This window comes from Pseudophryne corroboree, chromosome 5, assembly GCF_028390025.1.
Source record: "Pseudophryne corroboree isolate aPseCor3 chromosome 5, aPseCor3.hap2, whole genome shotgun sequence".
Taxonomy (NCBI): domain Eukaryota; kingdom Metazoa; phylum Chordata; class Amphibia; order Anura; family Myobatrachidae; genus Pseudophryne; species Pseudophryne corroboree.
Window position 1 is genome coordinate 696,865,728 of NC_086448.1, and position 27,905 is coordinate 696,893,632.

Here is a 27,905-nt window from a genome sequence, read left to right on the forward strand (position 1 = left end):
CAAACAGCACATGATGCAAAGAAAAAAAGAGGCGCACCAAGGTCGCTGTGTGACTAAGCTAAGCGACACAAGTGGCCGACACAAACACCTGGCCCATCTAGGAGTGTCACTGCAGTGTCACGCAGGATGGCACTTCAAAAAAATACTCCCCAAACAGCACATGATGCAAAGAAAAAAAGAGGCGCACCAAGGTCGCTGTGTGACTAAGCTAAGCGACACAAGTGGCCGACACAAACACCTGGCCCATCTATGAGTGGCACTGCAGTGTCACGCAGGATGGCCCTTCAAAAAAATACTCCCCAAACAGCACATGATGCAAAGAAAAAAAGAGGCGCAATGAGGTAGCTGTGTGACTAAGATAAGCGACCCAAGTGGCCGACACAAACATCTGGCCCATCTAGGAGTGGCACTGCAGTGTCACGCAGGATGGCCCTTCAAAAAAATACTCCCCAAACAGCACATGATGCAAAGAAAAATGAAAGAAAAAAGAGGTGCAAGATGGAATTGTCCTTGGGCCCTCCCACCCACCCTTATGTTGTATAAACAGGACATGCACACTTTAACGAACCCATCATTTCAGTGACAGGGTCTGCCACACGACTGTGACTGAAATGACTGGTTGGTTTGGGCCCCCACCAAAAAAGAAGCAATCAATCTCTCTCTCCTTGCACAAACTGGCTCTACAGAGGCAAGATGTCCACCTCCTCCTCATCCTCCGATTCATCACCCCTTTCACTGTGTACATCCCCCTCCTCACAGATTATTAATTCGTCCCCACTGGAATCCACCATCTCAGGTCCCCGTGTACTTTCTGGAGGCAATTGCTGCTGGTGAATGTCTCCACGGAGGAATTGATTATAATTCATTTTAATGAACATCATCTTCTCCACATTTTCTGGAAGTAACCTTGTACGCCGATTGCTGACAAGGTGAGCGGCTGCACTAAACATTCTTTCGGAGTACACACTGGAGGGAGGGCAACTTAGGTAGAATAAAGCCAGTTTCTGCAAGGGCCTCCAAATTGCCTCTTTTTCCTGCCAGTATACGTACGGACTGTCTGACGTGCCTACTTGGATGCGGTCACTCATATAATCCTCCACCATTCTTTCAATGGTGAGAGAATCATATGCAGTGACAGTAGACGACATGTCAGTAATCGTTGCCAGGTCCTTCAGTCCGGACCAGATGTCAGCACTCGCTCCAGACTGCCCTGCATCACCGCCAGCGGGTGGGCTCGGAATTCTTAGCCTTTTCCTCGCACCCCCAGTTGCGGGAGAATGTGAAGGAGGAGCTGTTGACGGGTCACGTTCCGCTTGACTTGACAATTTTCTCACCAGCAGGTCTTTGAACCTCTGCAGACTTGTGTCTGCCGGAAATAGAGATACAACGTAGGTTTTAAATCTAGGATGGAGCACGGTGGCCAAAATGTAGTGCTCTGATTTCAACAGATTGACCACCCGTGAATCCTGGTTAAGCGAATGAAGGGCTCCATCCACAAGTCCCACATGCCTAACGGAATCGCTCTGTTTTAGCTCCTCCTTCAATGTCTCCAGCTTCTTCTGCAAAAGCCTGATGAGGGGAATGACCTGACTCAGGCTGGCAGTTCTGAACTGACTTCACGTGTGGCAAGTTCAAAGAGTTGCAGAACCTTGCACAACGTTGAAATCATTCTCCACTGCGCTTGAGACAGGTGCATTCCACCTCCTTTGCCTATATCGTGGCCAGATGTATAGGCTTGAATGGCCTTTTGCTGCTCCTCCATCCTCTGAAGCATATAGAGGGTTGAATTCCACCTCGTTACCACCTCTTGCTTCAGATGATGGCAGGGCAGGTTCAGGTATTTTTGGTGGTGCTTCAGTCTTCTGTACGCGGTGCCTGAACGCCGAAAGTGGCCCGCAATTCTTTGGGCCACCGACAGCATCTCTTGCACGCCCCTGTCGTTTTTTAAATAATTCTGCACAACCAAATTCAAGGTATGTGCAAAACATGGGACGTGCTGGAATTTGCCCAGATGTAATGCACGCACAATATTGCTGGCGTTGTCCGATGTCACAAATGCCCAGGAGAGTCCAATTGGGGTAAGCCATTCTGCGATGATCTTCCTCAGTTGCCGTAAGAGGTTTTCAGCTGTGTGTGTATTCTGGAAAGCGGTGATACAAAGCGTAGCCTGCCTAGGAACGAGTTGGCGTTTGCAAGATGCTGCTGCTGGTGCCGCCGCTGCTGTTCTTGCAGCGGGAGGCAATACATCTACCCAGTGGGCTGTCACAGTCATATAGTCCTGAGTCTGCCCTGCTCCACATGTCCGTGGTTAAGTGGACATTGGGTACAACTGCATTTTTTAGGACACTGGTGAGTCTTTTTCTGAGGTCTGTGTACATTTTCGGTATCGCCTGCCTAGAGAAATGGAACCTAGATGGTATTTGGTACCGGGGACACAGTACCTCAATCAAGTCTATAGTTGGCTCTGAATTAACGATGGATACCGGAACCACGTTTCTCACCGCCCAGGCTGCCAAGGCCTCAGTTATCCGCTTTGCAGCAGGATGACTGCTGTGATATTTCATCTTCCTCGCAAAGGACTGTTGTACAGTCAATTGCTTACTGGAAGTAGTACAAGTGGTCTTCCGACTTCCCCTCTGGGATGACGATCGACTCCCAGCAGCAACAACAGCAGCGCCAGCAGCAGTAGGCGTTACACTCAAGGATGCATCGGAGGAATCCCAGGCAGGAGAGGACTCGTCAGACTTGCCAGTGACATGGCCTGCAGGACTATTGGCTTTCATGGATAAGGAGGAAATTGACACTGAGGGAGTTGGTGGTGTGGTTTGCAGGAGCTTGGTTACAAGAGGAAGGGATTTACTGATCAGTGGACTGCTTCCGCTGTCGCCCAAAGTTTTTAAACTTGTCACTGACTTATGATGAATGCGCTGCAGGTGACGTATAAGGGAGGATGTTCCGAGGTGGTTAACGTCCTTACCCCTACTTATTACAGCTTGACAAAGGCAACACACGGCTTGACACCTGTTGTTCGCATTTGTGTTGAAATAATTCCACACCGAATAGCTGATTTTTTTGGTATTTTCACCAGGCATGTCAATGGCCATATTCCTCCCACGGACAACAGGTGTCTCCCCGGGTGTCTGACTTAAACAAACCACCTCACCATCAGAATCCTCCTTGTCAATTTCCTCCCCAGCGCCAGCAACACCCATATCCTCCTCATCCTGGTGTACTTCAACACTGACATCTTCGATCTGACTATCAGGAACTGGACTGCGGGTGCTCCTTCCAGCACTTGCAGGGGGCGTGCAAATGGTGGAAGGCGCAAGCTCTTCCCGTCCAGTGTTGGGAAGGTCAGGCATCGCAACCGACACAATTGGACTCTCCTTGTGGATTTGTGATTTCGAAGAACGCACAGTTCTTTGCTGTGCTTTTGCCAGCTTGAGTCTTTTCTTTTTTCTAGCGAGAGGATGAGTGCTTCCATCCTCATGTGAAGCTGAACCACTAGCCATGAACATAGGCCAGGGCCTCAGCCGTTCCTTGCCACTCCGTGTCGTAAATGGCATATTGGCAAGTTTACGCTTCTCCTCAGACGCTTTTAATTTTGATTTTTGGGTCATTTTACTGATCTTTTGTGTTTTGGATTTTACATGCTCTGTACTATGACATTGGGCATCGGCCTTGGCAGACGACGTTGATGACATTTCATCATCTCGGCCATGACTAGTGGCAGCAGCTTCAGCACGAGGTGGAAGTGGATCTTGATCTTTCCCTATTTTTTTAACCTCCACATTTTTGTTCTCCATATTTTAATGCGCACAACTAAAAGGCACCACAGGTATACAATGTAGATGGATGGATAGTATACTTATGGACGACGAGTGACGACACAGGTAGGTACAGCAGTGGCCTACCGTACTGCTATATACAGTATAATAAATGGACCTGGTGGACACTGTCAGCAGACTGCTAAACTAGTACTACTAGTATAAAGAAAAAAAGGCACCACAGGTATACAATGTAGATGCATGGATAGTATACTTATGGACGACGAGTGACGACACAGAGGTAGGTACAGCAGTGGCCTACCGTACTGCTATATACAGTATAATGGACCTGGTGGACACTGTCAGCAGACTGCTAAACTAATACTACTAGTATAAAAAAAAAGCCACCACAGGTATACAATGTAGATGGATGGTAGTATACTTATGGACGACGAGTGACGACACAGAGGTAGGTACAGCAGTGGCCTACCGTACTGCTATATACAGTATAATGGACCTGGTGGACACTGTCAGCAGACTGCTAAACTAGTACTACTAGTATAAAAAAAAAGCCACCACAGGTATACAATGTAGATGGATGGATAGTATACTTATTATTATTAATGGATGATGAGTGACTGACGACACAGAGGTAGGTACAGCAGTGGCCTACCGTACTGCTATATACAGTATAATGGAACTGGTAGACACTGTCAGCAGACTGCTAAACTAGTACTACTAGTATAAATAAAAAAAGGCACCACAGGTATACAATGTAGATGGATGGATAGTATACTTATGGACGACAAGTGACGACACAGAGGTAGGTACAGCAGTGGCCTACCGTACTGCTATATACAGTATAATAAATGGACCTGGTGGACACTGTCAGCAAACTGCTAAACTAGTATAAAGAAAAAAAGGCACCACAGGTATACAATGTAGATGGATGGATAGTATACTTATGGACGACGAGTGACGACACAGAGGTAGGTACAGCAGTGGCCTACCGTACTGCTATATACAGTATAATGGACCTGGTGGACACTGTCAGCAGACTGCTAAACTAGTACTACTAGTATAAAAAAAAAAGCCACCACAGGTATACAATGTAGATGGATGGTAGTATACTTATGGACGACGAGTGACGACACAGAGGTAGGTACAGCAGTGGCCTACCGTACTGCTATATACAGTATAATGGACCTGGTGGACACTGTCAGCAGACTGCTAAACTAGTACTACTAGTATAAAAAAAAAGCCACCACAGGTATACAATGTAGATGGATGGTAGTATACTTATGGACGACGAGTGACGACACAGAGGTAGGTACAGCAGTGGCCTACCGTACTGCTATATACAGTATAATGGACCTGGTGGACACTGTCAGCAGACTGCTAAACTAGTACTACTAGTATAAAAAAAAATCCACCACAGGTATACAATGTAGATGGATGGTAGTATACTTATGGACGACGAGTGACGACACAGAGGTCGGTACAGCAGTGGCCTACCGTACTGCTATATACAGTATAATAAATGGACCTGGTGGACACTGTCAGCAAACTGCTAAACTAGTATAAAGAAAAAAAGCCACCACAGGTATACATTGTAGATGGATGGATAGTATACTTATGGACGACGAGTGACGACACAGAGGTAGGTACAGCAGTGGCCTACAATACTGCTATATACAGTATAATGGACCTGATGGACACTGTCAGCAGACTGCTAAACTAGTACTACTAGTATAAAAAAAAAAGCCACCACAGGTATACAATGTAGATGGATGGTAGTATACTTATGGACGACGAGTGACGACACAGAGGTAGGTACAGCAGTGGCCTACCGTACTGCTATATACAGTATAATGGACCTGGTGGACACTGTCAGCAGACTGCTAAACTAGTACTACTAGTATAAAAAAAATCCACCACAGGTATACAATGTAGATGGATGGTAGTATACTTATGGACGACGAGTGACGACACAGAGGTAGGTACAGCAGTGGCCTACCGTACTGCTATATACAGTATAATAAATGGACCTGGTGGACACTGTCAGCAAACTGCTAAACTAGTATAAAGAAAAAAAGCCACCACAGGTATACAATGTAGATGGATGGATAGTATACTTATGGACAACGAGTGACGACACAGAGGTAGGTACAGCAGTGGCCTACAATACTGCTATATACAGTATAATGGACCTGATGGACACTGTCAGCAGACTGCTAAACTAGTACTACTAGTATAAAAAAAAAAGCCACCACAGGTATACAATGTAGATGGATGGTAGTATACTTATGGACGACGAGTGACGACACAGAGGTAGGTACAGCAGTGGCCTACCGTACTGCTATATACAGTATAATGGACCTGGTGGACACTGTCAGCAGACTGCTAAACTAGTACTACTAGTATAAAAAAAAAAGCCACCACAGGTATACAATGTAGATGGATAGTATACTTATGGACGACGAGTGACGACACAGAGGTAGGTACAGCAGTGGCCTACCGTACTGCTATATACAGTATAATGGACCTGGTGGACACTGTCAGCAGACTGCTAAACTAGTACTACTAGTATAAAAAAAAAGCCACCACAGGTATACAATGTAGATGGATGGTAGTATACTTATGGACGACGAGTGACGACACAGAGGTAGGTACAGCAGTGGCCTACCGTACTGCTATATACAGTATAATGGACCTGGTGGACACTGTCAGCAGACTGCTAAACTAGTACTACTAGTATAAAGAAAAAAAGCCACCACAGGTATACAATGTAGATGGATGGTAGTATACTTATGGACGACGAGTGACGACACAGAGGTAGGTACAGCAGTGGCCTACCGTACTGCTATATACAGTATAATGGACCTGGTGGACACTGTCAGCAGACTGCTAAACTAGTACTACTAGTATAAAAAAAAATCCACCACAGGTATACAATGTAGATGGATGGTAGTATACTTATGGACGACGAGTGACGACACAGAGGTAGGTACAGCAGTGGCCTACCGTACTGCTATATACAGTATAATAAATGGACCTGGTGGACACTGTCAGCAAACTGCTAAACTAGTATAAAGAAAAAAAGCCACCACAGGTATACAATGTAGATGGATGGATAGTATACTTATGGACGACGAGTGACGACACAGAGGTAGGTACAGCAGTGGCCTACAATACTGCTATATACAGTATAATGGACCTGATGGACACTGTCAGCAGACTGCTAAACTAGTACTACTAGTATAAAAAAAAAAGCCACCACAGGTATACAATGTAGATGGATGGTAGTATACTTATGGACGACGAGTGACGACACAGAGGTAGGTACAGCAGTGGCCTACCGTACTGCTATATACAGTATAATGGACCTGGTGGACACTGTCAGCAGACTGCTAAACTAGTACTACTAGTATAAAAAAAAATCCACCACAGGTATACAATGTAGATGGATGGTAGTATACTTATGGACGACGAGTGACGACACAGAGGTAGGTACAGCAGTGGCCTACCGTACTGCTATATACAGTATAATAAATGGACCTGGTGGACACTGTCAGCAAACTGCTAAACTAGTATAAAGAAAAAAAGCCACCACAGGTATACAATGTAGATGGATGGTAGTATACTTATGGACGACGAGTGACGACACAGAGGTAGGTACAGCAGTGGCCTACCGTACTGCTATATACAGTATAATGGACCTGGTGGACACTGTCAGCAGACTGCTAAACTAGTACTACTAGTATAAAAAAAAAGCCACCACAGGTATACAATGTAGATGGATAGTATACTTATGGACGACGAGTGACGACACAGACGAAGGTACAGCAGTGGCCTACCGTACTGCTATATACAGTATAATGGACCTGGTGGACACTGTCAGCAGACTGCTAAACTAGTACTACTAGTATAAAAAAAAAGCCACCACAGGTATACAATGTAGATGGATGGTAGTATACTTATGGACGACGAGTGACGACACAGAGGTCGGTACAGCAGTGGCCTACCGTACTGCTATATACAGTATAATGGACCTGGTGGACACTGTCAGCAGACTGCTAAACTAGTACTACTAGTATAAAGAAAAAAAGGCACCACAGGTATACAATGTAGATGGATGGATAGTATACTTATGGACGACGAGTGACGACACAGAGGTAGGTACAGCAGTGGCCTACCGTATTGCTATATACAGTATAATAAATGGACCTGGTGGACACTGTCAGCAAACTGCTAAACTAGTATAAAGAAAAAAAGCCACCACAGGTATACAATGTAGATGGATGGATAGTATACTTATTATTATTAATGGATGATGAGTGACTGACGACACAGAGGTAGGTACAGCAGTGGCCTACCGTACTGCTATATACAGTATAATGGACCTGGTGGACACTGTCAGCAGACTGCTAAACTAGTACTACTAGTATAAAAAAAAAGCCACCACAGGTATACAATGTAGATGGATGGATAGTATACTTATGGACGACGAGTGACGACACAGAGGTAGGTACAGCAGTGGCCTACCGTACTGCTATATACAGTATAATGGACCTGGTGGACACTGTCAGCAGACTGCTAAACTAGTACTACTAGTATAAAGAAAAAAAGCCACCACAGGTATACAATGTAGATGGATGGATAGTATACTTATGGACGATGAGTGACGACAGAGAGGTAGGTACAGCAGTGGCCTACCGTACTGCTATATACAGTATAATAAATGGACCTGGTGGACACTGTCAGCAAACTGCTAAACTAGTATAAAGAAAAAAAGCCACCACAGGTATACAATGTAGATGGATGGATAGTATACTTATTATTATTAATGGATGATGAGTAACTGACGACACAGAGGTAGGTACAGCAGTGGCCTACCGTACTGCTATATACAGTATAATGGACCTGGTGGACACTGTCAGCAGACTGCTTAACTAGTATAAAAAAAAGCCACCACAGGAGTGTTTTTCAGGCAGACAAACGTATACTGGTGGTCACTGTCAGCAAAACTGTGCACTGTACTCCTGCTATAGCTGCTCCCCAGTCCCCACAATTAAGCAGTGTGAGCACTCAGCACAGATATATCATGCAGCACACTGAGCACAGATATGGTATGGAGCGTTTTTTTCAGGCAGAGAACGGATAAAAAAAAACTGGTGGTCACTATCAGCAAAACTCTGCACTCTACTCCGAGTCCTAACAGCTGCTCCCCAATCCTCCCCACAATTAGTAATAAAACAAGCAATCAACTGTCTCTTCTACAATTATAAACGGAGAGGACGCCAGCCACGTCCTCTCCCTATCAATCTCAATGCACGTGTGAAAATGGCGGCGACGCGCGGCTGCTTATATAGAATCCGAATCTCGCGAGAATCCGACAGCGGGATGATGACATTCGGGCGCGCTCGGGTTAACCGAGCCATACGGGAGAATCCGAGTATGGCTCGGACCCGTGTAAAAAGGGTGAAGTTCGGGGGGGTTCGGTTTCTCGGAAACCGAACCCGCTCATCACTACCTCAGACATGTCGACACACACGTACCGACACACCACACACTCAGGGAATGCTCATCTGAAGACAATTCCCCCACAAGGCCCTTTGGAGAGACGGAGAGAGAGTATGCCAGCACACACCCCAGCGCTATTAACCCAGGAATAACACAGTAACTTAATGTTAACCCAGTAGCTGCTGTTTATATTGATTTTTGCGCCTAATTATGTGCCCCCCCTCTCTTTTTACCCTCTTCTGCCGTGTATCTGCAGGGGAGAGGCTGGGGAGCTTCCTCTCAGTGGTGCTGTGGAGAAAAAACATGGCGCTGGTGAGTGCTGAGGAAGAAGCCCCGCCCCCTCGACGGCGGGCTTCTGTCCTGCTTAAATATAAATTTTCTTGGCGGGGGCTCATACATATATACAGTGCCCAACTGTATATATGTGTACTTTTGCCAAAAGAAGTCCATATGCTGCCCAGGGCGCCCCCCCCCCCCTGCGCCCTGCACCCTTACAGTGACCGGAGTATGTGAGGTGTGTTTGGAGCAATGGCGCACAGCTGCAGTGCTGTGCGTTACCTCATGTGAAGAACGGAGTCTTCTGCCGCCGATTTCGAAGTCTTCTTGCTTCTCATACTCACCCGGCTTCTGGCTTCCTGCTCTGCGAGGGGGACGGCGGCGCGGCTCTGGGATCGGACGACGAGGGTGAGATCCTGTGTACGATCCCTCTGGAGCTAATGGTGTCCAGTAGCCTAAGAAGCAGGGAGTCTGTTGCCAGCAGAGCTCCCTGAAAATAAAAAACCTAACAAATTACTTTCTTACAGCAAGCTCAGGAGAGCTCACTGAACAGCACCCAGCTCGTCCGGGCACCGATTCAAACTGAGGTCTGGAGGAGGGACATAGAGGGAGGAGCCAGAGCACACCAGAATCTAAATTCTTTCTTAAAGTGCCCATGTCTCCTGCGGAGCCCGTCTATTCCCCATGGTCCTTACGGAGTCCCCAGCATCCACTAGGACGTTAGAGAAATATTTTCTGTGAATTGCTGTGTAATATATACTGTAAATATCTGTTAGAAATGACATCGGTGAAGCAGTGTGCATGTGTACAGTGGGCCTAACATGCACTTCTCGTACGACACCCGACTATATTACTACACAGTGACTGACAGACAGCAGCCTTCTCGGGAACCCAGACATGAGTTAGATAGAGACACAAGAGGAAGGGTGAGCGGAAAGAGAGACAATGAAAGCCGGGGAGAAAGGGGGCAGGAGAGAGACATTAAGACCCAGAAAGAGATCCCAGGGGAGGGTAAGACTAAAGTTAAGGAACAATAAATCCATGCGGTGAGGTGAATGGCTGGGGAGGCACACATGGGGATGGGTCTGAATCAGTGGCGTAACTAGAAATTTTTCTCCTCCAAGCCAAAAAAATCTAAAAAAAAAGTGGCGTGGCTTTGTTGAAATGGCCGTGGCTTCGCATAAAGGGGTGTGGCATTGCAGGAAAAGACTACCTTATACCCCAGTTTTGCAACCTGCACACCCAGACGTTGGCCAACACAGGAAAGAAAAATAATCCTGATTCATGCCCCTTACATTATTTGTAATTTTTCCTCCGTATAGTAATGCCCAGTATACATTATGGCACATACTGCAATGGCCCTTAGACAGTATGGCACACACAATAATGCCCATGACACAATATGCCACACACCATAATGCCCCAGACACATTATACCACACGCCGTAATGCCTGTGACACATTATGACAGGCATCGCAATGCCCGTTATTCATTATGCTACACACAGCAATGCCCCTGACGCATTATAGCACATACAATGCCTGTGACACATTATGACACATACCGCAATGTCCGTGATACATTATGCCACACACTGCAATGTCTGTGATACATTATGCCACATACCACAATGCCCGTGATATAGTATACCACACACCGTAATGCCTGTGACACATACCGCAATGCCCGTTATACCCTATGCCACACACCGCAATGCCTATTAAACATTATACCACACAGTGCAATGCCCCTGAGACATTATACCACATACCACAATGCCGGTGATATAGTATACCACACACTGTAATGTCTGTGACACATACCGCAATGCCCGTTATACCCTATGCCGCATACCGCAATGCCTGTTATACATTAAAAAGTTTAAAGCTCAACTGTTTCTCCATAATCAGGACAAATACCTTTGCATGACCCGTGTTCACACGTGAAGGTGTCTATGCTGAATCAGAATCTGTAAGATCAACACCTGCAGAGGATTCCCCATAATATAATATGTAGTGACCTCTGGGGGCAGATTTTGTTCACTAGATAACTACAGTATGCTTTCTGTCAATAGTGCTACGGCACTGAGACAGCTATGTACAGTCATATGACCACTGAAGAGTTAATGCTTCCATTTCTTGTACTGCATATTTGTCTGTCTCCCCCCAAAAAAAACCTCTTTTATCTTATATGGACACCAACACTAGTCTAGGCCGTAGCGCAGCTCACCCTGCCCAGTGCCCTGATTAACAGCCGCGCGCACTTACCAAGAGAGCGGGCGGAAATGGCAACAGCGTTGCCATTGCCGCCTGCTCTCTTGGTAAGTGCGTGCGGCTGTCAATCAGGGTACTGGGCAGGGTGAGCAACGGGCAGGCAGCCGTCGGCGATGTCTTCCCAGGCGGGGCGGACCGGACTAGGCCACAGCGCCAGCGCCAGGCAGCTCACTCTGCTCAGTGACAGCCACGCACTTACCAAGACAGCAGGGCGGCCAGCAATGAACTCCTTCCACTACTTCCAGACCATCCGGCAGCAGCAGGAGGACACTGCTCAAACAGTGCACCCTCCGTCCGTCGCCAGTCTCTCCTCCGTACTCAGTCTTGCCACATGCTGGGGCCGGGGGCGTACACAGCTGCTGACCTGACCCTCCCTCAGTCACACTGTCCACTGATATATAAATAAAGCCGTCCACCCTCAAAGCCGCTCCTCCCACACCTCTGTGTAATTGGCTGGCCAATCTATCTGTCAGCCTAGCTGACAGCCAAAGCTTGTCACTCAAAGTGGCGGCGCCCCCATGCCACGGTGGGGTCTGCGGGGGCAGTAGTTACGCCACTGGTCTGAATGCTGGGAGCCTGTCTCACCATCCACTACTGTAACTCTCTCCTCACTACACTAAGCTACAGTGTCATTGAGTCTCCTACCTGCATCCCTGTGTTTTCTCTTGATGCCACTAACTGAGCTCCGACTACAGTGCACTTACTAGACACATGACATCCATGTGTCCATCAGTGCCCTTCCCCCCAGATGCATGTCTCTATTAGCTGCCTTTCTGTGCAGCTTTACTGCCTGTGGTGTGGCCGCGCCCTCAGCTCTGCAAAGCAGTGTCTGACTGTAGAACTGGGGCAGAGCTGTTGCTGCCTTATCTCTCATCTCCCTGCAGCTCCATGCCTCCCTGAAATAAAGTAAGAACACAGGAGAACATATATGTGCAATGAAATAAAATAAAATGTAATATGTGATTTAGGGTGAATTAGTTCTAAATAATTTCAGTTACCTTGTGAGGCTTGAACCATGGAGAGCTACAGAGATGAAGGGATCCAGGTATGGAGCACCACAAACAGAGCACACCTACCAACATTTAGACATACAAAATAGAGAAAATTAGCAACACTTCTGACCCCCATAAACCCTGCCAACTTCGACCCTTTGAGTTTTACGAATAGGGACTGACCTACCAAAATCAGGATTGAGGGGTTTGGGACACAGGCAGTGCAGATGCTCAGCTACCGGCAACACTGTTGGCAATGGTAAGCAGTGGCAATGGTACGCAGTGACTTACCTAATCGTTGGTCCAGATCTGTTCTAAGTATGCGTGACCCGGGTTTGCCTAATCTATTGGTATCAGGGTTCAGGTGCAGAGTCCATTAAAAATCCAATATACATGTAATTGATTTTTTTGTTTTTGTTTATTGTATATGTTCATGCCATCCTAAGATAGCGATAGCATAAGAGGACAGTCCCTGTTATACCTTTGTTCTTGGTAAATATTTGGTAACTACTGTAGCTAAACCATGCTTTGCTTGGGGAAGCTACTGCAGGCAGGGGTGCCGAGATTGGTTGTGGTATGGGTACCACGCTCCCCACAATGAGATAACTACACCCCCTGGGTGCATAGTTTGTGGCGTTGCACACTATGGGAAATGCCCAACGGCTTGGTGGCCCTGATTGCAAGAGAGCCCCAAGAATATCCACCACTGCTTACGGGGCTTGATAAATAGGGAGAAGACCTAAACCTGTTGAAAACAACATGGCATAATGATTTCTTCTGGATTGAATAAAGGGAAACATTCAATGTTTGAATTGTTTAAGGGGTATATTCAGTTGAAGTCGAATTACGGCGTGGATTCGTCAGTTTTTGGATTCGACACTATTCGACAGCCGAAACCCTCTACCCGGGACACTGAATTCGACATATTCAATTAAAAACGGATTAGATACGCCCTCTGTCGAAAAACGGACCAATCGGGGAATAGTGGGCGGCCTGGATTCGACTTCCCGCCGTTTGGAATCCTATATAGGGCTTGTTTGCTGCGTGCTCAGCAGCCATTTTGTGAACCTGCAGAGCGGAGTGAGGAGCTGCAGAGTGATCAATTTGATTTTGGAGTGAGGAGAGAGGAGTGGCTTTGGAGAAGTGTATCGTGGGTAAAACTGTGGAATCATGGGTACATTTCCCTCAGCCGAGTACAGGAAAAAATATTCTTTTAAAAAATCGATTATATAATACTGTGGGTCATAAATAGAAAAACCAAGTAGATAATCCCTTCAAATATAAATAGATATGCTATTAGAAATCAAAAAAGCACCCCAAAAAAAAAAAGTATTGAAGATTTCTTATCAGCTCACGCCAGAAAAAGTAGGCGCAATGAAATTGACGAAATGACTGTCGAAAAGCACTGATGTCGAATCGACATTCTTCAATTGAATATACTTTTGTCGAAATGCCGCATTTTTAACATTACAGATATGAAATTGTCGAATAGTAAAAAGTCGAAACTGAAACTACAGTTATTTTGTTGATAAGTGCCGTATTGAATTGTCGAATCCGATTCGCCATGGTTTTTTGGTCGAAAAAGCTCAGTTTTTCGACAATTTCAGAAATTCAACATCAATTGAATATACCCCTAAACCTTTAAACACCTTGCATGGAGACCTCATACAGCTCCTGGTTGGTTCTGTATATCACCTCACCATTTCCAATAGTATCTCTGCTATTATTTAACCCTGATAAGTCTACAGAACAGATTATTTGGACAAAATTGTTTAAAAACATCAGAAAAACAACAAGTACTATATTGGATTAGGTATTATGTTGTACTAATTAACATTATCTATCCATTACAGGGTGTTAGACTATACTGCCGCCTACACAGCCTGTTCACACCAGTAATTAGGTATGTATTTTACTAAAACTTGTCTAATGATACTGTAGTACTATAGATACTATTTCGCTTCATGTACAACTAATATTACATATAGTATAATGGCCAGCAATATGGTATGTTCTGCACAGGGGAAATGGATTTCACTGGATATTGTATGTATTGGGGTGTTCCTTATTAATTATAATTTTATTAATTATAATTATTTATTTATTAATTATAATAATAATAATTATTATTATTATTATTATTAATAATAATAATAATAATAATAATAATTTTATTTATATAGCGCTTTTCTCCCGAAGGACTCAAAGTCACTTTACAGACATCAGCAGTGGGAAGAAATGGAGATAAAGATCACTGGAGGTGCCTTGTAAGTGATTGTCCCTTTAAAAATTGTCAGAGATCGTCTGGCATCCTGCACCTTCGGCAATTTCTGACTCCATTTCATCCCGCAGCAAAATTGGTACATTGTACAAAGGAATTAGAATTAGAGCAAGAAAAATACTACAAAGGTATAGTTAAAAATAACAAAAATCTAGAACGCACAATAACCATACTGCAAGGTTGATGGGTACTAACTTCCACGGGTTGTCCATTCCAACCATAAAAGGTACCATGTGAGGCAGCCATGTATTTCACACTACGTAGGATTACCTTGGGTGGGATAGGTCACCCCTAGAAGAGATAACACAAAATCTGTGGTTGCCGCATCCTAATGCTAGGAGTAGGGTCCCAGCATAACCATCAGGTCCATGTATTTTTTAGCCAATTCACGAGTGTTTCAGATGAGGCACTACAAAAGTTACACTGTGGGAGATGAGCCATAGAGACCTATCTGCCCTCACTGCAGCTTTGCAATGGGAAGTGATAGGAAAGTGATGGACCAAAATATGTCTGCCATTGTCTGGGTAGGTGATACAGCCCCAGTGCAAAGGGGAGGCCGGGCAAGGGAGTGGGTGGTAGGTTGGCCATCTGACTGATCCAACCCTTCAGAGCAGTGCCGGGGGTCCAGTGGCAGGGGCATGGGACTGTTTTGATGGTGCTGAGGGAGGCTAGCATGCTGCAATATCGTGGCTGTGACCTGGTCCTAGTGCTTTCACCCCTCTTCTCTCCGCTGACCTGGAGAGGTGAGTCCTTAGGCTCCTGGAGACATTCCTCCAGTGGTTCGTCGAGTGGTAGGAGGCGGTAGAGGGCCCGGCAGGTGTAAGGAGGCAGCGAGAGCTGCAGCTAAGAGTCCAACAAAGGGACCGAGATTCCTTTGCAGCGATAGTGTGCGGGGTCTCAGGTTCCGCTTGCTGCATTGCACGGGTCAGGTCTGTGGAGGTCTCAGCATGGCCTTGCCCTTGTCCCTGGTGTACCGACGACATAGCTCCTTGGAGATGCAGTGTGATGGTGAATTGTGGAACTGGGGATGGGAGCTCTGTGACTGTGCGTCCATCCCGGCCCTACCAGAAGTCCCACATCTGCATTTAAATATGGATGTGATAAAAAAAATTACACCTAAATTTGCAAGATAGAAATATGCATTTTCACAAGAATTTAGTAAGAGCTTACATCGGTGAAGAGCTGGAAGTAGAGCGACAGTTTACGCTTCAGCATCTCTGGGCTTACCTTCAAGATCCCAACATCCAGTAAATTAACTGCATCCCGTTTTACACACAGGCAATAAGGATCTGTACAGTTTAGCTGAATACAATGTTGCAAACATGTCAGCTAAGTGTAATGTTTCTCCTGTTAAGTGAACCAGCTTGTAAATGCATATAATAGTCCTGTAATCTGTGACCCAGCATTTCCCTGAGCGAACATGTAAATTAAACAATTTGCTTTTCTTGTAGCACGGTGGACGCAGCTACTGTAACAAGATTTTTTTACTGTTTTTCTTAGCGTAAATCATACACTACACTGTTAGTTGTTTAGATTTTGTGAACAATTAGAATGTCCACAAATTGTTCATAAGAGGAGATCGGTAAAATGATTCTGTCCATGCTGTGATAGTTCTGGCAGTGCAGAATTTATGTAGGTTACACACATGCACACATTACAAATACAATTATTATTTTCAAAACGGTGAAATCTAACATATGAATGAGAACAAGGCTTTATCACTATATTCCACTAAGACTGTTAAAAAATCTAGGTAAGTAACATAGTTAATGAGGTTGAAAAGAGGCAAAAGCCCATCGGGATCAACCTGTATTCTTATTAAGCAGTGCACATTATAATGCACCAGCCAAAATAATGGTTTCGTACCTATTGACAACTATATGTCGTATCACACCCATATACTTAATGTCAATATATTAAATGCTATAGCCTTGGATACTGTGCTCCATGCAAATTATCTACCCTAAGTTACATATCTCTTTTACACCGTGAGTTGGGCTTGAAGGTCAAGTATGGTGTCGATACTTAACAAGCTCTCCACATTTGCATGTGCAGTAAAAATGTCTCCAGGAACATAGCGGCAGATGCCATGTTTCTGGAGACCAATGCATGAATAGTAGACTGTGGCACAAAGCCAGAGTGTACTGCGCTGCGAGAGGAGGGGAGATGGGGGGTGGGGGGGCCACACAGAGTCTTCCAACAAGACAATGTGTATTGTAGAGAATCACAACAACGTACAGTTGATTGTAGAATGCCAGGCTGTATCCATGCTATATATATATATATATATATATATATATATAAAATGTTGTAATACTCAGTCTCTGCGCAAATAGTCCGAATGCTTCCAGAGTTAATTCCTCTCCGGCTTTTTTAACTCCTCCACGTGCAGCTACATCCAGCTCCAAGCCAATGGAGCAGAAAGGTATTGTTGCTAGGAAATTAGGAGAGCGCACTTGTAAGTTAAAAGTAATATCTTTATGATAAAAATGCAATAGTAACGTACATTTCAGTTTTGGATAACAAACACGGCATAAATTTAAAAACCGTCACGGCTCTGCTCTGCTCAGTCTCGCTGATTCCACTGCACTGGCTCCGGTTCCAGCAGCTGACGTCACAACGCCCACGGTGTGTAGCCACGCCCAACGCGTTTCAACCAGTAATGGTCTTCGTCAGGGGATGTGGTCATTGTCCATAGACAGGGCTTTTATATCTATACCCTTCATTACAATTTAACACTTTCACATCAGTTTAAAAATGAGAGACAGGTTTAGCTATATTCGAATTTCCACCATTACAACAATTCACAACAACATAACTCATAAAAAAGTGTAGCGCACTAATCTATCCCAACTCCAACAAACTTGAATTTCCTTACGTGACATTAACCAACATTAGCTTTTAATCCTTTTATTAGTACCTAGCTATATATCTTGTAACCAAATGAGGTTAACAAACCTCCCCAAGTCCGATCGTTAATTGGGATCAGATCAGTGCGCTGCACTTTACAAACCTTTACAAAAAACACACATTTATTCACAACATCTGTATGAAATATAATTCCATATATCTATTTAATATATATATAGTTACTTGTTAATGTTCTATCTGTTGGATTGCGGTTTCGTTTAAAGTCCAGAAAAAATCTTTTTGGTCCGACTGTAGTATTATGTCTGCCTTGTATTATCATATATATATATATATATATATATATATATATATTCTTTTATTCTTTAGGATGTATTTTTTAGTAATCATTGAGTATTGATATATGCTCTATTATTAATTAATGAATTTATTAAATAGATATATGGAATTATATTTCATACAGATGTTGTGAATAAATGTGTGTTTTTTGTAAAGGTTTGTAAAGTGCAGCGCACTGATCTGATCCCAATTAACGATCGGACTTGGGGAGGTTTGTTAACCTCATTTGGTTACAAGATATATAGCTAGGTACTAATAAAAGGATTAAAAGCTAATGTTGGTTAATGTCACGTAAGGAAATTCAAGTTTGTTGGAGTTGGGATAGATTAGTGCGCTACACTTTTTTATGAGTTATGTTGTTGTGAATTGTTGTAATGGTGGAAATTCGAATATAGCTAAACCTGTCTCTCATTTTTAAACTGATGTGAAAGTGTTAAATTGTAATGAAGGGTATAGATATAAAAGCCCTGTCTATGGACAATGACCACATCCCCTGACGAAGACCATTACTGGTTGAAACGCGTTGGGCGTGGCTACACACCGTGGGCGTTGTGACGTCAGCTGCTGGAACCGGAGCCAGTGCAGTGGAATCAGCGAGACTGAGCAGAGCAGAGCCGTGACGGTTTTTAAATTTATGCCGTGTTTGTTATCCAAAACTGAAATGTACGTTACTATTGCATTTTTATCATAAAGATATTACTTTTAACTTACAAGTGCGCTTTCCTAATTTCCTAGCATATATATATATATATATATATATATATACCAGCAAATAGAAAACCACAGCACTCGCCACCCCAGATGCGGGGTGCAGTATCCGCACTCGCCACTAATAGGGTGGGGTGCATGTAGCCCATGGCCACCTACTCAAAAATATAGAAACAAAAAGTTCAGCACTCACCAAAATGAGCTCACTTATCCTCACAACATCAATGAATAAATGAATAAATGATGGAGGTTTAGTTAGTGAATTGTCCAATGCACGGAAGCCTGCAAACCGCTCACCAAGGTACCCCACCTTCATGCAGGTCCTACACTATCACAAAATCATAAAAATTAAAACCTGGCAACTGTATCACATAATATAACTGCAAATATGCCCAATTGGTGTAAGGTGTACCTGCCATGAACTGCATGGCTTTTAAAAAGGTACACTAGTCACTTGACACTGGCTGATAAATTACTAAAGGGCAGCTGACACAGGTTTAAGATAATTGGGGTGCATGAATAAAGTTTGTGGCCACAGTTAATGAGTTAACCAAGGATTAACCCTGAAATATACCAGCAAATAGAAAACCACAGCACTCGCCACCCCAGAAGCGGGGTGCAGTTATATTATGTGATACAGTTGCCAGGTTTTAATTTTTATGATTATGTGATATATATATAGCTAAATCTCTGATAGAGATGCACCTATAAGGTATAATAAATCTATAATTGCTTGGAAAGTGGTTAGTGCCTGTACTTCCATTTGGATATATATACACACACACACACACACACACACACACACACACTATACAGTGCAATCGTTTTTAGTTTTAGGTGGGTGTGGAAAACATTCTGCAAAGTCAGAATACTTAAAATAGAAGTTAATAGTTTTTCTCTGACGTCCTAGTGGATGCTGGGGACTCCGTCAGGACCATGGGGAATAGCGGCTCCGCAGGAGACAGGGCACAAAATTTAAAAGTTTGACCACTAGGTGGTGTGTACTGGCTCCTCCCCCTATGACCCTCCTCCAAGCCTCAGTTAGGTTTTTGTGCCCGTCCGAGCAGGGTGCAATCTAGGTGGCTCTCATAAAGAGCTGCTTAGAGTAAAAGTTTTGATAGTTTTATTATTTTCAGTGAGTCCTGCTGGCAACAGGCTCACTGCAACGAGGGACCTAGGGGAGAAGAAGTGAACTCACCTGCGTGCAGGATGGATTTGCTTCTTAGGCTACTGGACACTAGCTCCAGAGGGACGATCACAGGTACAGCCTGGATGGGTCACCGGAGCCGCGCCGCCGACCCCCTTGCAGATGCCGAAGTAAGAAGAGGACCAGAAACCGGCGGCTGAAGGCTTTTCAGTCTTCATGAGGTAGCGCACAGCACTGCAGCTGTGCGCCATTGCGCTCAGGCACACTTCACACCGGCGGTCACTGAGGGTGCAGGGCGCTGGGGGGGGCGCCCTGGGCAGCAATGTTAATACCTTTCTGGCTAAAAAGAATACATCACATATAGTCCATGAGGCTATATGGATGTATTTCACCCCTGCCAGGTCTCAGAAAAACCGGGAGAAGAGCCCGCCGGAATAGGGGGCGGGGCCTATCTCCTCAGCACACAGCGCCATTTTCCTACACAGCTCCGCTGCTAGGAAGGCTCCCAGGCTCTCCCCTGCACTGCACTACAGAAACAGGGTAAAAAACAGAGAGGGGGGGCATTTTTTGGCGATATTATATATATTTAAGCAGCTATAAGGAAACAACACTTATATAAGGTTGTTCCTATATAATGATAGCGCTTTGGTGTGTGCTGGCAAACTCTCCCTCTGTCTCCCCAAAGGGCTAGTGGGGTCCTGTCTTCTATCAGAGCATTCCCTGTGTGTCTGCTGTGTGTCGACATGTATGAGGACGATGTTGGTGTGGAGGTGGAGCAATTGCCGGTAATGGTGATGTCACCCCCTAGGGAGTCGACACCGGAATGGATGGCTTTGTTTATGGAATTACGTGATAATGTCAGCACGCTGCAAAAGTCGGTTGACGACATGAGACGACCGGCAAACCAGTTAGTACCTGTACAGGCGTCTCAAACACCGTCAGGGGCTGTAAAACGCCTTTTGCCTCAGTCGGTCGACACAGACCCAGACACGGACACCGAATCTAGTGTCGACGGTGAAGAAACGAACGTATTTTCCAGTAGGGCCACACGTTATATGATCACGGCAATGAAGGAGGCTTTGCATATCTCTGATACTGCAAGTACCACAAAAAGGGGTATTATGTGGGGTCTGAAAAAACTACCTGTAGTTTTTCCTGAATCAGAGGAATTGAATGACGTGTGTGATGAAGCGTGGGTTACCCCTGATAAAAAACTGCTAATTTCAAAGAAGTTATTGGCGTTATACCCTTTCCCGCCAGAGGTTAGGGCGCGCTGGGAAACACCCCCTAGGGTGGACAAGGCGCTCACACGTTTATCCAAACAAGTGGCGTTACCGTCTCCTGATACGGCCGCCCTCAAGGATCCAGCTGATAGGAGGCTGGAAAATACTCTAAAAAGTATATACACACATACTGGTGTTATACTGCGACCAGCAATCGCCTCAGCCTGGATGTGCAGTGCTGGGGTGGCTTGGTCGGATTCCCTGACTGAAAATATTGATACCCTGGATAGGGACAGTATTTTATTGACTATAGAGCAATTAAAGGATGCATTCCTTTATATGCGAGATGCACAGAGGGATATCTGCACTCTGGCATCAAGAGTAAGTGCGATGTCCATATCTGCCAGAAGAAGTCTATGGACACGACAGTGGTCAGGCGATGCGGATTCCAAACGGCATATGGAAGTATTGCCGTATAAAGGGGAGGAATTATTTGGGGTCGGTCTATCGGATTTGGTAGCCACGGCAACAGCCGGGAAGTCCACCTTTTTACCTCAAGTCCCCTCCCAGCAGAAAAAGACGCAGTCTTTTCAGCCGCAGTCCTTTCGTTCCTATAAGAACAAGCGAGCAAAAGGACATTCATATTTGCCCCGAGGCAAAGGAAAGGGTAAGAGACTGCAGCAAGCAGCCCCTTCCCAGGAGCAGAAGTCCTCCCCGGCTTCTGCAAAGGCCTCAGCATGACGCTGGGACCTTACAAGCGGACTCAGGGGCGGTGGGGGGTCGCCTCAAGAATTTCAGCGCACAGTGGGCTCACTCGCCGGTGGACCCCTGGATCCTGCAGGTAGTATCTCAGGGTTACAGGTTGGAATTCGAGAAGTCTCCCCCTCGCCGGTTCCTAAAATCTGCTTTGCCAACGTCTCCCTCAGACAGGGCGACGGTATTGGAAGCCATTCACAAGCTGTATTCTCAGCAGGTGATAATCAAGGTACCCCTTCTACAACAGGGAAAGGGGTATTACTCCGCGCTATTTGTGGTACCGAAGCCGGACGGCTCGGTAAGACCTATTCTAAATCTGAAATCTCTGAACCTGTACATACAAAAATTCAAGTTCAAGATGGAGTCACTCAGAGCAGTGATAGCGAATCTGGAAGAAGGGGATTTTATGGTGTCCTTGGACATCAAGGATGCTTACCTTCATGTCCCAATTTGCCCTTCACACCAAGGGTACCTCAGGTTCGTGGTACAAAACTGTCATTATCAGTTTCAGACGCTGCCGTTTGGATTGTCCACGGCACCCAGGGTCTTTACCAAGGTAATGGCCGAAATGATGATCCTTCTTCGAAGAGAAGGCGTATTAATTATCCCTTACTTGGACGATCTCCTGATAAGGGCAAGATCCAGAGAACAGCTGGAGGTCGGAGTAGGACTAACTCAAGTAGTGCTCCAACAGCACAGGTGGATTCTGAATTTTCGAAAATCCCAACTGATCCCGACGACACGTCTGCTGTTCCTAGGGATGATTCTGGACACTGTTCAGAAAAAGGTATTTCTTCCGGAGGAGAAAGCCAGGGAGTTATCCGAACTCGTCAGGAACCTCCTAAAACCAGGGACAGTGTCTGTGCATCAATGCACAAGAGTCCTGGGAAAAATGGTGGCTTCTTACGAAGCGATTCCATTCGGCAGATTCCATGCACGAATTTTTCAGTGGGATCTGCTAGACAAATGGTCCGGATCGCATCTGCAGATGCATCAGCGGATAAAATTGTCGACAAGGACAAGGGTCTCTCTGCTATGGTGGTTGCAGAGTGCTCATCTGTTAGAGGGCCGCAGATTCGGCATACAGAACTGGGTCCTAGTGACCACGGATGCCAGCCTGAGAGGCTGGGGAGCGGTCACACAAGGAAGAAACTTCCAGGGCGTGTGGTCAAGCCTGGAAACGTCTCTTCACATAAAGATACTGGAACTAAGAGCAATCTACAATGCTCTAAGTCTGGCAAAACCTCTGCTTCAGGGTCAGCCGGTGTTGATCCAGTCGGACAACATCACGGCAGTCGTCCACGTAAACAGACAGGGCGGCACAAGAAGCAGGAGGGCAATGGCAGAAGCTGCAAGGATTCTTCGCTGGGCGGAAAATCATGTGATAGCACTGTCAGCAGTGTTCATCCCGGGAGTGGACAACTGGGAAGCAGACTTCCTCAGCAGACACGATCTTCACCCGGGAGAGTGGGGACTTCATCCAGAAGTCTTCCACATGATTGTAGTCCATTGGGAAAGACCAATGGTGGACATGATGGCGTCCCGCCTCAACAAAAAACTGGACAGGTATTGCGCCAGGTCAAGAGACCCTCAGGCAATAGCTGTGGACGCTCTGGTAACACCATGGGTGTACCAGTCAGTGTATGTGTTCCCTCCTCTGCCTCTCATACCCAAGGTACTGAGAATTATACGGCAAAGGGGAGTAAGAACGATACTAGTGGCTCCGGACTGGCCAAGAAGGACTTGGTACCCGGAACTTCAGGAGATGCTCACGGAAGATCCGTGGCCTCTACCTCTAAGAAGGGATCTGCTTCAGCAGGGACCGTGTCTATTCCAAGACTTACCGCGGCTGCGTTTGACGGCATGGCGGTTGAACGCCGGATCCTAAGGGAAAAAGGCATTCCGGAAGAGGCCATCCCTACCCTGGTCAAAGCCAGGAAGGAGGTGACTGCACAACATTATCACCGCATTTGGAGAAAATATGTTGCATGGTGTGAGGCCAGGAAGGCCCCGACAGAGGAATTTCAACTGGGTCGATTCCTACATTTCCTGCAAACAGGATTATCTATGGGCCTCAAATTAGGGTCCATTAAGGTTCAAATTTCGGCCCTGTCGATTTTCTTCCAGAAAGAATTGGCTTCAGTTCCTGAAGTCCAGACTTTTGTAAAAGGAGTACTACATATACAGCCCCCGGTTGTGCCCCCAGTGGCACCGTGGGATCTCAATGTAGTTTTGGATTTTCTCAAATCCCATTGGTTTGAGCCACTCAAATCGGTAGATTTGAAATATCTTACATGGAAAGTAACCATGCTACTGGCCCTGGCTTCAGCCAGGAGAGTGTCGGAATTGGCGGCTTTATCGTATAAAAGCCCATATCTGATTTTCCATTCGGACAGGGCAGAATTGAGGACGCGTCCTCATTTTCTGCCTAAGGTGGTATCAGCGTTTCACCTGAACCAGCCTATTGTGGTGCCTGCGGCTACTAGCGATTTGGAGGATTCCAAGTTGCTGGACCTTGTCAGAGCATTGAAAGGCCTGCCACAGCCTAAATCTGTCAATGCCCACTCCACAAGGAAGGTGGGCTCATCTTGGGCGGCTGCCCGAGGGGTCTCGGCATTACAACTCTGCCGAGCAGCTACGTGGTCAGGGGAGAACACGTTTGTAAAATTCTACAGGTTTGATGCCCTGGCTGAGGAGGACCTGGAGTTCTCTCATTCGGTGCTGCAGAGTCATCCGCACTCTCCCGCCCGTTTGGGAGCTTTGGTATAATCCCCATGGTCCTGACGGAGTCCCCAGCATCCACTAGGACGTCAGAGAAAATAAGAATTTACTCACCGGTAATTCTATTTCTCGTAGTCCGTAGTGGATGCTGGGCGCCCATCCCAAGTGCGGATTGTCTGCAATACTTGTACATAGTTATTGTTACAAAAAAATCGGGTTGTTTATTGTTGTGAGCCATCTTTTCAGAGGCTCCTACGTTATCATACTGTTAACTGGGTTCAGATCACAAGTTGTACGGTGTGATTGGTGTGGCTGGTATGAGTCTTACCCGGGATTCAAAATCCTTCCTTATTGTGTACGCTCGTCCGGGCACAGTATCCTAACTGAGGCTTGGAGGAGGGTCATAGGGGGAGGAGCCAGTACACACCACCTAGTGGTCAAACTTTTAAATTTTGTGCCCTGTCTCCTGCGGAGCCGCTATTCCCCATGGTCCTGACGGAGTCCCCAGCATCCACTACGGACTACGAGAAATAGAATTACCGGTGAGTAAATTCTTATTATTTTTATCATTTAACAAAATGCAAAGTTGCTGAACAGAAGAGAATTCTAACTCAAATCAATATTTGAGGTGACAACCCTTTGCCTTCAAAATGGCATAAATTCTTCTAGATACACTAGCACATAGTTTTTGGAAGAACTCTGCAGGGAGGTTTTTCCAAACATCTTCTGTGGATGTAGGCTTTGCTCAAATCCGTCTGTCTCTTTATGTAATACCACACAGACTCGATGATGTTGAGATCAGGTCTCTGTGGGGACCATATCATGCTCTACCTCTCCCCATCAGACCATATCTAGCTCTACCTCTCCCCATCCGACTCTCCACCTCTCTACAAAACTTCAAACGGGCTCTCAAGACCCACTTCTTCACCAAACCCAGTCAACTCTCCTCCTAACCCTATTGTCTATGCTCACTGTCTACCCCGTCTGTGTCACTCTGGTCTGTTAGCCCCTCAACTTTTAGATTGTAAGCTCGCAAGAGCAGGACTTCTTTCCTCATGTGCCTTTCCTTTTCTTACTTACACTATCTTATACTCCATACTCCCTTTGATGGCACCTAACCCCGGGTTTTCTATACCTGTCCTATTTTGTCCTGTACTGTAAGTGCGGTTTTCTTGTTTGCTCATTTTATTATGTACTGTGTAATGGGCGCTGCGGATCCCTTGTGGCACCATATAAATAAAGCATAATAATAATATCATCACTTCTTGTTCTTCTTTACGCTGAAGATAGTTCTTAATGACATTGGCTGTATGTCTGGGGTCATTGTCCCGCTGCAGAATAAATTTGGAGCCAATCAGATGCCTCCCTGATGGTACTGCATGATGGATAAGTACCTGCCTGTATTTCTCAGCATTGAGGACACCGCTAATCCTGACAAAGGGGGTTATTCAGAGTTGTTAGCAAACCAAAAAAGTTAGCAATTGGGCAAAACCATGTTGCACTGCAGGTGGTGCATTTGTAACATGTGCAGAAAGATTTAGGATTTGGGTGGGTTTTATTGTTTCTGTGCATTGTAAATACTGTCTGCTTTATTTTTTACTGCAATCTAGATTTCAGTTTGAACACACCCCATACAAATCTAAATGTTACATCTGCACCACCTGCAGTGCAAATGGTTTTGCCCAATTGCTAACTTTTTTATTTTGCTAACAACTCTGAATAACACTCCAAATCCATTGGCTGAAATGTAGCTCCAAACATAGAAGTATTCTCCACCATGCTTTACTGTGGCCTACAAACACTCATTATTTTATCGCTCTACAGCCCTTCAGCAAACAAACCGCCTACTGTTACAGCCACATATTAAACATTTTGACTCATCAGTCCAGAGCACCTGCTGTCATTTTTCTGCACCCCAGTTTCTATGTTTCCGTGCATAGTTGAGTCACTTGGCTTTGTTTCCACATCAAAGGTATGGCTTTTTGGCAGCAATTCTTCCATGAAGACTACTTCTAGCCAGACTTCTTTGAAAGGTAGATGGGTGTACTTGGGTCCCATTGGTTTCTGCCAGGTCTTAGATGATGGCACTGCTGGACATCTTCCAATTTCGAAGGGAAGTAAGCATGATGTGTCTTTCATCTGATGCACTAAGTTTCCTTGGCCAACAATTGTGTCTACGGTCCTCAATGTTGCCCGCTTCTTTGTGCTTCTTTAAAAGAGCTTGAACAACACATATTGAAACCCCAGTCTACCTGATGCAGTATAACTACCTTGTGTCTAATTGCTGTGCTCAGTCTTGCCATGATGTATGTATGACCTGTGAAATTAAACTGTCTATCAGAACCTCACTTTTGTAGCAGAGTTTGGCTGTTCCTCACCCAGTTTTAAGTCTCCTACACAGCTGTTTCTGTTTCAGATAATAACTGTTTCAACCTATATATGAAAATGATGATCATCATCATCTGTTTGGTATGATTGGTTAATCATACAGCTGACTATAATCCTACAAATCCCAGTGCAGTGCAAGTGCACCTATAAGAATGTATTATTTGTGAAGGCAAAGGTGGTCACACCAAATATTGTTTTGATTTAGATTTCTCTTCTGTTCATTTACTTTGCATTTTGTTAATTGATAAAAAAAAACTATTAACTCTTCTATTTTTGAAAGCATTCTTACTTTGCATTCCACACCTGCCTAAATCTTTTGCACAATAATAGTATTACTTCAAAAAGGGCACACAAGGGGGGTAATTCCAAGTTGATCGCAGCAGGATTTTTTATAGCAATTGGGTTAAACCATGTGCACTGCAGGGGAGGCAGATATAACATGTGCAGAGAGAGTTAGATTTGGGTGGGGTGTGTTCAATCTGCAATCTAATTTGCAGTGTAAAAATAAAGCAGCCAGTATTTACCCTGCACAGAAATAAAATAACCCACCCAAATCTAACTCTTTCTGCACATGTTATATCTGCCTCCCCTGCAGTGCACATGGTTTAGCCCAATTGCTATCAAAAATCCTGCTGCGATCAA

General features: G+C 45.2%; 1 protein-coding gene across 3 annotated transcripts in view; it reads left to right on the forward strand.

Annotated features, from left to right (window-relative positions):
- The window catches only part of PREX2 (phosphatidylinositol-3,4,5-trisphosphate dependent Rac exchange factor 2), an 867,640-nt gene that overhangs the window by 215,849 nt on the left and 623,886 nt on the right, over positions 1 to 27,905 (forward strand). For all 3 annotated transcript variants that reach the window (XM_063923872.1, XM_063923873.1, XM_063923874.1), the window contains one exon: positions 14,686 to 14,735. In XM_063923872.1, coding sequence (XP_063779942.1) covers positions 14,686 to 14,735 — 50 coding nt within the window. The remainder of the gene's footprint in view (positions 1 to 14,685; positions 14,736 to 27,905) is intronic.